The 11,688-nt window shown below is 45.7% G+C and overlaps 1 protein-coding gene across 1 annotated transcript; it reads left to right on the plus strand.

The window, feature by feature from the left end:
* The first annotated feature begins 2,097 nt into the window (after nucleotides 1-2,097).
* Nucleotides 2,098-11,316, plus strand: ankrd13d (ankyrin repeat domain 13 family, member D). The gene is made up of 16 exons (XM_036550868.1): nucleotides 2,098-2,619; nucleotides 2,781-2,916; nucleotides 3,472-3,596; nucleotides 4,142-4,187; nucleotides 4,429-4,572; nucleotides 4,773-4,962; nucleotides 5,274-5,340; nucleotides 5,864-5,945; nucleotides 6,393-6,454; nucleotides 6,575-6,705; nucleotides 7,906-8,063; nucleotides 8,448-8,561; nucleotides 8,755-8,927; nucleotides 9,744-9,823; nucleotides 10,239-10,481; nucleotides 10,881-11,316. Exons 1-16 carry the CDS (start codon nucleotides 2,536-2,538, stop codon nucleotides 10,942-10,944), a joined length of 1,899 nt encoding a protein of 632 aa, XP_036406761.1. The 5' UTR covers nucleotides 2,098-2,535; the 3' UTR covers nucleotides 10,945-11,316.
* The last annotated feature ends 372 nt before the right edge of the window (nucleotides 11,317-11,688 follow it).

Consider the following 11,688-nt stretch of genomic DNA (forward strand, 5'->3'; position numbering starts at 1 on the left):
TCCCGACTCTCCCTTTGCAAATTAGAAGCAAGACGTTGCTGAAAAATGTAGCCCAGGTCTTGTTTTTCATCTTGTATAAAATCTTACGAAACTTATGGTAAACCATGGTCTCCATGAACAGAGAGTAGGCATTGATCCATGGGGTGAAATCATTTCTGCAGTTGTGAGGGCCCTTCTGTTCTCTTTGAGTCTCCACTGCGCTATAACAATCAGCATACCATCTCTTCTGTCTTCGGTGGTGCTGAGCCAGGAGTGTGGCAATTGTCTTGGGAGTTGCTCAGAACAGGGAAAGTGCTGATTCTGTTCAATCAGGGCAATACTTCATTAAATGACACCTATGAATTGAAGCTGGTATGTGGTAGGCCTGTGACCTGAAACAAAGTTGGTCTCCATCTGTGCATCTGTCATTTGCATCTACTATTTTAGTTAGCCTGTCTTCTTTTGATAGCAACAGGAAGGAAATGATAATACCGCCTCAACCCATTGGACCGACAGCATCTTTCTTCAGCTGCATTGTCAGGTCCTTGGTGGTCATTTCACTTGGTTGGCACATGCCTTACTCAGGAGGTCTGATATCATTTATGCTTTATACATATTTGAAACGTGTGGAAGCCCTTTAGTGTAAGTACGTTTCTCAATGGAACATTACTAGCATGCTGTCTGAGATTTGAAACTGAATCCCGCTTGTTAAAAGTTGTTCAGTCACTGCAGAGAAGCCTTTAAATACTTGGTTTGGCAGATATTTCCAGCATAAGACAAAACTCTGTTTTCTCCATGCAGTAATGTCTTAAGTTGGACTTAAGTGGTACATGTAACTTCATGTACACCTGCCTCAAATTCAGTATTTACAACTAAACGCCAATGGGTTGTCACCATTCACTCTTGTAAATACCAGACCCTAATGCGAATATTTAACTTACATATAACTGTAAAACCTTTTTGTATTTTTGGAATATGTCTTGCCGTGATCGGACTTCAGCCCGCATTTCTTCATTTTACACTGTAGTTCTGTATTTATTGACCAGTTGCAGCACCTATCTGAAGGCGCACTGCTTCGCTGTATGCAATGGCTGTATCATTAATTCACTTACATAAAACGGGATTCCCAAAATATGGAACCGGGATAGAGCAATGAGGGTATATTTGACTGTAGGAGTATAGCAGTTATATATTGTGCTTTTTGTGTTTAAAGTGTTAGCTTAATTGCTCGGGCCGTGAGTTCTAGACTGAGCTCAACACCGACGAAACGTGTTCATGATTCAACCACTTGTCACGTAACTAACCAGTGGTGTAAAATCTGATTGAGAATATGCGGGAGAGTAATGCACCTGCGATTACTCCATTCTTGTCATCGGATCAGTGTTTGTCTTTGCAATACTATCTATTCAGCCAGACAATCGTGACCAACCTGCTTCGGTCGTTTGAAACAAATACTTTATTAAATAAATAAAACGGAAGAAATAAATAATTAAATTTCACGTCTCTCTTCCACTGCACATCCCTCCTCCCTCGCTCCCTTTCTCTCGTAACCTGGAACTAAAGCCACACTGAAACTGACGTGGAAATTAAATAAATAATGAAAAACATACAGAAAACATCCCAGGGAAGTACGAACTGTTTATGCCGTTTTTCCTAGTGAAGATGGACAGGTCGTCAATGCAGAGTCAGGAGCTAATTCTGTTGAGTTAAGAGGGGTGGTACGGTTCAGCACAACGGGAACCAGGTTTGGAGACCGGCCAACTTCATCGCGAGCGCCCGTTGTCAGATTCACATTTCTCGGTCGTAGCGCCAACGCGAGTGACCTGGATGTGAAATGGAAAGTAGGCCGCGACCCGGTGTTTGGTTTTGGCAGTGACGGAGAAAAAACCCGCAGCAGCTGCGAGAAACAGAGGGATGATAAGAAATATTCCAGAATCGCATCAAAACGCGGAAACAAACAAGAACTGTTGCCGTTTTATTTTGCTGAAATAACATGGTTCATTTCTCTGGATGCGGGGTAGCAAACGAATAGCTGTATTTAGCTAGCTAGCTAACATGGAAACGGTTGGTCACATAATGTTAACGTTAGCTAAATTTTTCAAAACAATTTGAAACAAGATGAGTGTTTATGTGTAACACACAGCTAGTTATTTATTAATATATTAATGTAATTAATGTGTGCATTTGTTTCTTCACAAAATATTTATAATTAGACATTTTCCATTGACAATTTTACACGATCTTTCTAGCTGACGTTAACTTGGGTAGCTATTAATTCTGGCTGCTATACCGTTGGTCTGACAGAATTACTGCAAAGGGCGAGCCTCCAGTTTCTTATATTTTTCATTCGTATTGGGGAGTCCTTGAAATTAGTAATAAGAAAAGTATTGTTTATCCTGAAGCGTGTTATCTTGTTTGTGTTGATAGCCACAGCAACCAGATCAAAACCATCAATACTGTAGCCAGCAGGTTAGCTATAATAAGTAGCTAACGTTAGCTAGTATCTCTTGGAGAAATACCGCATCCTTAAAACTAGCTCTCTAGAGACAGTACGTAATGGCCCAAGAAGCGTTTCCTTTGCATTATCTAGTGTGGAACAACCAATACCTTGAGCTGGATCGAGAATTACAGAAGAAACAGGTAAGTGGGCTGTTGACAAGTTCATAATGCAATTATTGCACCGTATTCAAGGGGTGTGTTTGGTGTGCCTGACAGTGCATACGCCGTGTGCGTCTGTTTCCCTCTCGTCTCTGTCTGTCTGCTGCACTGCTGTTCTGTAATGACCCACTCTCACTTTGCAGCAAGATATAGAGCGGCTGGACCCGCGGGGACGCACCCCGCTGGAGCTGGCTGTGTGCTTGGGCCACCTCGAGTCCACGCGGGTTCTGCTGAGGCATTGTGCAGACCCCACGCATTGCAACTCCCAGGGCTGGACAGGTGAACGGAAGGGGCTGGGAATGGGGAAGGAGCTAGGGTGTGTGTGTGTGTGTGTGTGTGTGTGTGTGTGTGTGTGTGTGTGTGTGTGTGTGTGTGTGTGTGTGTGTGTGTGTGTGTGTGTGTGTGTTGGGGGGTGCCGTGGTGTTGAATGCAGATGGGCAAGGGTTGGCATGCTAAGGAGGGACATGAACGTTGAAGAGAGACAAGGACGGGGACAAAGAGTGGATCGGAGTGAGGGATGATAACTGACATGCCGATTTTCTGTAGTGGAATATGAGACATAAGGATGTATACCCTGGCGCCAGGTATTTAGCATCAGATGTGCCAGTATTAGTATGTATTGTTTAGTTGTGATTTCTATGTTTATGTGCGTGTATATTGTGTAGGAACATAGTCCAGCAAGTCTACTTGAGCTAGAAGCATAATTCAGCTGGTCATAATAATCGTGCATTTCCGAGCAATCATTGTAGTACTTCTTCATTATGCTGAGCGCCAAGGGGAGTTAAAAGGCTATTATTCGATTAGGTTAAAATCCACAGCTTGGTATGTGTTTAGTGCTACAGGAGGCGGTCAGTACTGGAGATCCAGAGCTGGTGCAGTTGGTGCTTCAGTACAGAGACTATAAAAGAGCAACAGAGAGGCTGGCCGGCATCCCAGAGCTGCTCAGCAAGCTAAGACAGGTAACAGCACATACAGGTGTCCCCTCGATTGGTCTGTTACTGACTCATGCCATACAGGTGAGATACTCACAGATAACATGCACCATGAAGGTGACACACAGGTATGCTGACACTGTACAGGTGAGGTGCAGGTAACATTGACGCTGTATAGGTGAGACACAGTTAACACTGGTGCACACCCTTACCTAAACACCTTCCAGGGTTGTAACTCTGCACTCTGCTGCTCAAGTGTGAATTTAACCCATCCTAAGGCTAAGACTGGCCCATTTACCTTCAGTGCAGTAAAGGGGCCGCACATAGAAAACTGTGTCTGACTCTTGATTGGGTTGGAAGGCACAGAGTAACTCACTGCCTGATAAGTCATTGGTCAGGTTGTTTCTAGACTGAGTTGGGATTGGGCTTTCCTGGGCTGGACTTGACTGAATGTTGTTCTGTTCCACAGTCCAACATGTAGAAAGCATAGGCATACGCATAAATGTGCACAGATGAAACAGTGTTAAATGCACCTTATGGCACTCTAACACCTGCGCTGTGGGATGTTCCAGGCACGGGATTTCTATGTGGAGATGAAGTGGGAGTTCACAAGCTGGGGTAAGAGTCCTTATCAGCACGTTGAGTCAGTATTCCCCACAACCTGTCTGAAGGGTTTCAGAACCACGCTGGTGAACAGCTCCCGGTGCTGATCTCACAGTAATGCATTGTGGTGTGTAGACAGTCACTATACCTATTGTGTAGTCAGTGTATTACCAGCCCTTGTGCTTTCAGTGCAATGCAGTGTGCTGCTCCCATTCTATTGCTGTGTCTATGCTGTACTGCCTTGACTGTCTTTTAGTGCCGCTGGTGTCGAAGGTGTGTCCCAGCGACGTGTACCGCGTGTGGAAGAGCGGCTCGTGTCTGCGGGTCGACACCACCCTGCTGGGGTTCGAGCACATGACCTGGCTTAAGGGCAGACGCAGCTACATCTTCAAGGGTGGAGGTGAGACATGGGGCGACTTCCCCTCAGCTTGGGCTCTCTCAAAATACATTTCAGCGCCAGACACTCAAGGTGCGCCGTCCAGCGGTAGACTTGGCAGACCTGGCAGCAGATCATTCGCTCATCCGTTTGCAAGCAATTAGCCCGAGGGCATGAAATATAAATGAACGCAGTGCTGATGGAGACCGGTCTTCCTCTCTCAGAGAGTGGTGCGGTGGTTATGGAGGTGGACCACGAGAAGCAGGTGGTGTACACTGAGCCCCTCTCCCTCTCGCCACGAGACGCCTCCTCCCTCCTGGCGGCCATGTTGCCATCCCAAGAGAACACGGCTCAACGCCTCACCTCCCCCATTGTCTCCACCCACCTCAACACCCGCAACATTGCCTTTGAGAGGTGAGGGGGGGGTTGCATCCACCTCACACAACCCAGAAACTCACTCCACTTAAGTAGACCACAGGGGGCTGAGGATAGGAAGGGCTCATGGGAAATGTAGTTCTTCAACAGTGTGATCGCACTTCAGACTGTTGATGCATTTACTTCAAGGCTATGGATGGAGGGTATCAGTGAGAGTATTATCACCAGTGTTGAATATTTGATAGATATTGTCTTTGGACATGGGATTGATATGTTTGATGGGGACACTGAGAAAAAATATGTACACAACCTGTTTGACCTGTATGATGATTGTGTTCTCTCCCTGTAAGGAACAAATCTGGTATTTGGGGCTGGCGTTCAGAGAAGACAGAGGTTGTCAGTGGCTATGAAGCCAAGGTATGTTTGAGCAGGACTCTGCTCTAAGGAGCCTTTGTTTGACCCTAAAGAGTCTTTTGATGACACCAGAGCTTCCTCTTCTCATAGCAAATCTTCAGAGACGCCAAGCCCTGCAATTAATCAGATTACCAGGTAGTCCCAGTTGTCAGATGCTTGAGCCATTTATGAGCGTACTATTTTGTAATGTTATACTGTTATGATATCTGCACACTACTACTGATGAATGCATTCTACCCCCCCTCCACTGGAATCCTTTTGGGCATTGGCATCACTGGCATTAGGCATTGACTTGTGTGTAATTGTAGTATGAGTGGTATTTTGCAAATGCATATTTATGGAGGTATCTTTTATACAGACTAGTAAGATATGTTGTGCTGTGTAACTCAGTGGTGGCATGCCAGACCATTGTGAGCTATGTTGCCACACTGTAACATTATGACAGTATGTTTGGTGTCATGAAAATAATTTTCAGAAATGATTAGAAATTATTTCAAATTACTGATGTTTTATTTACTTGGCACAGGTTTACAGTGCCAGTAACGTGGAGCTGGTAACTCGATCTAGAACAGAACACCTCTCAGACCAGGACAAGTCCAGGAGCAAAGGTACCAAGCATAATATGTTGATATCTGGCCTCCGATCAAAGATCAGAAGGTACTGGAGAGCAGGGTGGCAGGCAGCAGGTTGGAATGCAGCCGTAATACAGTGTGAGGAATCCGGAATCAACAGGTGACATGACGCTGAACATTCTTAGCAAGATGTGTCAGAGAGGGAAAGTGGAGAGTGGAGAAAGAGGGAGGAAAAAAAGCAACAATTATACGTTGTATATATTGTGAATTCTCTTAACAAAATGTAAGTTGGCTTACTTATATTGAACTATTATTGCAATTTAAAAGCATTTTAACCGTAATTACTGTATCGCCCTTGCTATAAATATACCAGTCTTGTGTGATTGTTTTAACTGGTTTGTGCGATTTGGATATAAGGTTATGTGTTGTAGCAACCACAGCTTTAATCTTTGCATCTTCACCTCATCTGCCTCCTCTCTGCAGGCTCTAAGACTCCGCTCCAGTCATTCCTTGGAATAGCAGAGCAGCATGTGGCTCACAACGGGGTGAGAACTTGTTGCTGCTTGACAATTCCTGCTTTTTTAATACAATAGTAGTATTTTTTCAGGCTCATTTTAAGGTTGAACTGAAGTTGAAGGTGGAACTGACGGAGTGATCTGTTGCAGAGTCATGTATCGCAGTGCGCTAGTCCCCACAACCCCACAGCCATCACCGCAGAGGAGTACTTTGACCCCGACTTCCCTCTGAACAACCGGGATATTGGAAGACCTGTGGAGCTTACCAGCAAAGTACAGAGGTACTGTCTCTCGCTAGGAAAGCACAGCGATACGGGCTCAGCAAGGTACAGAGGTACTGTCTCTCACTAGGAAAGCACAGCGATACGGCCTCAGCAAGGTACAGAGGTACTGTCTCTCACTAGGAAAGCACAGCGATACGGGCTCAGCAAAGTACAGAGGTACTGTCTCTCACTAGGAAAGCACAGCGATACGGGCTCAGCAAAGTACAGAGGTACTGTCTCTCGCTAGGAAAGCACAGCGATACGGGCTCAGCAAGGTACAGAGGTACTGTCTCTCGCTAGGAAAGCACAGCGATACGGCCTCAGCAAGGTACAGAGGTACTGTCTCTCACTAGGAAATAACATTCTCACTAAATTTACATTCTACATCTATTCGTTTGACAGGTGCTCTTATTCAGTGTGACTCTTAAGCTAAGATATTGCATAGAATAAGGACACGTGAACAGCTGTACAGATTCAGGAGATGTTGCTGCCATATTTGAATAAAGGTGAAAATGCACAATAATAGTGTTACAATAGCCATTGTGTTCTGCTGAAGAGAGTTATGAAGTGATGCAACGATCCAGGAAACATCACTATCCCCAGAGAGAAAGCCGCAATGTGTAAAACAGCGCTACCCCTGTCATTACAATACAAGCGCTGTACAGAGAAGCAGAGTTATTAACCAGAAGAGCAATGACAAATTCAGTGTGTTAGTGCTAGGAAAAGGGGTAGTGTGAGTGGGAACCAAGCTGCAAGTGGAAGAAGTGGGTCTTCTCTCTGCGTCATTCTGTGTTTCTGATTTGACTGTTTGTAACGGGTGTGGGTCAGCGAGCGAGCGAGTTTCGAACCGAGGTTCTCACTGCTCGCTGCCAACCCCTTACAGCCAGCGTCGTTGCCAGTTGAGCTAAAGGCAAATTGCCGTTAGCCCGTCGGCAACAACGCTACTTAACCAGGTCTCGGGGGAGTGACGTAGCCGCTGCAACTGCTCGGCTACCTGCTACCTACGGCTTTTTACGCAGGACTCGCACGAGCTATTACTTCAGCTCTGCTACATGTTCACTAGAAAAGTAAAGGCATATATTCTATCTCGCTATCAAATGCAGAGATACTTGCTCTCACCAGCCAAGAGTCAACAGGCCTATCTTCAGCAGGCTACACAACAGTCTACTAGTTCTGCTGTGACGGGAGATCTCTGTCTCTTTCTGGTCTCTGTCTCAGGTTCAAGGCGACCCTGTGGCTAAGCGAGGCCCACCCCCTCTCCCTGGCAGAGCAGGTTACGCCCATCATCGACCTCATGGCCATATCCAACGCCCACTTTGCCAAACTGCGGGACTTCATCACTCTGCGGCTGCCCCCGGGCTTTCCCGTCAAGATAGGTGAAGAGGGGCGGTGGTGGGGGGGGGGGGGGTCAGGATGAGAGGGAGGCGGGGTAGAGGGATGAAGGGAGAGAGAGCGAGGGAGGAAGGAAAGTGTACTTAGAGTGTACTGCCTTGGGTCAAAGCACCTCTTTAATAGGCTCTTATAAATGACACTGTATGATTGTACTTACAAAATTAATGTGTCTGTTCCACGCATACAGTTTATTACCTCAGATATTACCATTGTGCATTTTTCAACTAGAATTCTTCAAAATGATAAATTCTGTCTGTCACTGACTTTGAGATGGTATTGTTTAACATAAAACTTTGTTTTTTTTTCTCACAATGCATTGTCTTCTCTTTTCTGTCTTCTTCTCTCTTCTCTCCTCTGTCCGATCTCAGAGATCCCTCTCTTCCATGTGCTGAATGCCAGGGTGACCTTCAGTAACCTGTGTGGGTGTGATGAGCCAGTAAGCTCTGTCACTGTCCACACACCAGAGGGCAGTACTGAGGCCGGTAACTACTGATCATGATATTACTGCTCTTACAGGGAAGCAAGTAGTGACACTCAGTCACCACTCCAACAGTACAGTACAGTATTATTTACAGTTACAGTTATTGTGGCCCCCGCTGAGAGATCTACTAATGCTGATGTGCATGCTCTCTCCACGACCCCCTCACCCCGCCCTCTCTCTCTCTGTCCCACCAGGGCAGACCCCCCCTCCCCTGCACTGTGAGGTGGACCCCTCCGTTTTCGAGCCCCCGCCAGACTACACCACGCTGGGCCCGGGCCGCAGCGAGCCGCTGAGGGATGAGGACGACAACCTGCTGCAGTTCGCCATCCAGCAGAGCCTCCTGGACGCGGGCACAGAGAGTGACCAGGTGAGGCCCCGCCCTCGCACGTGAGCCCCCCCCCCCCCCAGGTGAGACTCCGCCCCCGCACATAGCGCCACCTGCGTGAAACTGCGCAGGGTCTCAGATACACGCAGCCCTGTGCCACACTGCGAATGGCAGGGACCGATCCAGGTCACGAGGACGCTCCCAGTGCGCAGTTCATGGGAGGATTCACTGTTAACGGGCGGATTCACACAGGTGTAATACATGCGTCGCAGTTTAAATAAGCTGCATGAGGAGAAAATGAGACTGTGTCCTGTGCTTTCCATACCCCACTCATTACATACTACATTATTACATTACATTATTGGATTTAGCAGACACTCTTATCCAGAGCGACTTACACAGGTTAGAATTTTAAATGTTAGAATTTATAAATGTTACCCATTTATACAGCTGGATATTTACTGAGGCATTTGGGGGTTAAGTACCTTGCCTGAGTGTACAGCAGGAGTTCCCCAATGGGGAATTGAACCAGCAACCTTTCGGTTACAGGCCCTGCTCCTTATTACTATGCTACACTGTAGTCAAAAAATATTGGACAGAGATTTTATTTTGTATGTAGGGGATAAGATATTCATCCTGATAAACAAATCACCTCACTGTCAGCTTACCTTTACATCTTATGTGAACAAAAAAGTGCCTGAAGCCTAAATTGCTGGAAGAGTTGGTTTTCCTGCAGCTTAAATATTTTGTCTGGTTCCGTGTTGGGATGAGCCTTGATATTGCAAATGATTATTTTTGTCATGATAGTTAAGCAGTGTTGATCTGAATCAAGCATTTCTCTCTTTGCCCCCGAATTAGGTGACTATATGGGAAGCTCTTACTAACAGCCGCCCTGTCTCTCAGACACATCTATATGAGGAGGACTCCCAGCTTGAGAGGTGAGTGTGTATGTTTGTGTGTGTGTTACAGTTCTTTATGTAGGTCAGGTGATATTAGCAAATTAATATGATTTGAGTTAATTCATAGTTCAAGATTGTGGCATAACCATTCATACTCTGAAGTACACTTAGACAGTGGCTTGCAGGCTTACTGAATTTGCTGTGTACCTCTGTATTCATCATTCTCATACCTCTGTGAAGATGGAGATGGTGTCACAATGCAAATCAATGGCAGATACTTCGCAGTGTTGAAATTGCTGACTTAAAGATCAGCTTTGGCCCACGCAACCAATGTCTCTCTCATCAGGTAGAAGCTCAGACCATGGTACAAAAAGCAAAGACGTACAAAGGTTTATGTTTTTTTTTTTTTTTTTATTAACCTTGTCTTTCTCTCTCCCCCCCCTCTGCCTGGTAGAGCAATCCAGGAGTCTCTCTCACTCTCGCTGGCCACCAGCGAGGGAGGGGAGACGCTAGGCTCCGCAGAACCCGCCCAGCTGCAGCCCGTCTCCCCATCAGACCCTGCTGTCCACTCCCCTCCTGCTTACAGCTCATTGGCCGAGCCTCGGGTTCCGGGAGCGTTCGCCGTAGCAACCAGCTTTGACGAGCAGTTACGCATCGCCATGGAGCTCTCTTGCAGGGAGCAGGAGGAGATGGACAGGTGAGAGAGAGAGAGGGAGAGGGGTGGGGTAAGAGGCTGTGTAGCCGGGGAGCTGGTCAGATTGAGACAGTACATGGGTGGGGGAGAGAGATGGAGGCAGAGGGAGGGAAAGAGAGCTGGAAAGCAGGTTAGCATGAGAGAGAGAGGGGGGAAGGAGATTTATAGGTGAGTGATGAGAGAAATACGGAGGAAAGGTGAAATGAAGAATTTTGAGGAGGATGTTAGTAATTCATGTACTGAATGTATGCGTTTGAATGCGTATAATGTGAAAGAAAAGAGCCAACACAGCACCTAAAGGAGTGGAGTGGTGTTAGGGTGAAGCTTCGCCGCGTACGATTTGAACATGTTGTACGGACGAGGCAGGCTGAAAGAAAGCCTTTCCATTCTCAACCCTGGCAGGAAGAGGCGCGAGGAAGAGGAGGAGCTGGAGAGGATCCTGCAGCTGTCTCTCACAGAGAAGTAGCACTGCTGACTGTGAAGGAGGAAGAAGTGGGAGTGGTTTTAACAGGGGAACAAACTAGTTTATTTATTATTTGTGTTTTTTTCTTGAAATGTTAAATTATTATTATTATTATTATTATTATTATTTGTTATAGTGAAGGACACAATAGAGCAATTAATGCAATACAATACAAACCCACTGGCTATTTAAACAGATACTGCACTATGAGAGAGTGAGAGAGGGCGAGAGAGAAAAGAAGACGCCTGTAGCACTGAGAATGTGCATTGGATTTCATGTGTCTGTACTGTAATACAGATAAACAGGCAAAGAACATTGTATTGCATGGAGAGCCCGTGAGAGGAAGATGGTAACATAAAGACACAATGACTGACCGGACACTACTGTACATAACGAGAGAGTGGATTTGGGGGGGGGGTGGGGTGGGGGGCATTACAACATTCTTTTTTTTTTTTTTTTTTTGTTTGTTTTTTGAAAATCCTGCTGTCTTGATAATTTGAGTGGAAAAAATCCTCTAACCTTAAAACTAAAAATGAAGATGATGATGATAATAATATAATAAGATAATTATTGAAAATTGTAATTATGTTTGAAACTTACGTTGGTTGACTAATGTATGATATGGAAAAAAAATAAAGTTAATAAATGTGTTGATTGTTTTTTTTTTTTTATTGTGTTACTCTGAGTTCTGATGTCTTGGGGGGGGGGGGGGGGTGCATGTTCCACTCTTCCACACTCAAGCTCTTT

The sequence above is a fragment of the Megalops cyprinoides genome, chromosome 18 (genome assembly GCF_013368585.1).
Source record: "Megalops cyprinoides isolate fMegCyp1 chromosome 18, fMegCyp1.pri, whole genome shotgun sequence".
Classification (NCBI taxonomy): domain Eukaryota; kingdom Metazoa; phylum Chordata; class Actinopteri; order Elopiformes; family Megalopidae; genus Megalops; species Megalops cyprinoides.

Bases quoted from the DNA above. Each gene is read 5' to 3' on its own strand.
- ankrd13d (XM_036550868.1), top strand. From the start codon at position 2,536: ATGGCCCAAGAAGCGTTTCCTTTGCATTATCTAGTGTGGAACAACCAA. The intron at 8,562-8,754 runs GTAACTACTGAT...CTGTCCCACCAG, and splicing joins AGAGGGCAGTACTGAGGCCG to GGCAGACCCCCCCTCCCCTG. The intron at 9,824-10,238 runs GTGAGTGTGTAT...TCTGCCTGGTAG, and splicing joins GAGGACTCCCAGCTTGAGAG to AGCAATCCAGGAGTCTCTCT.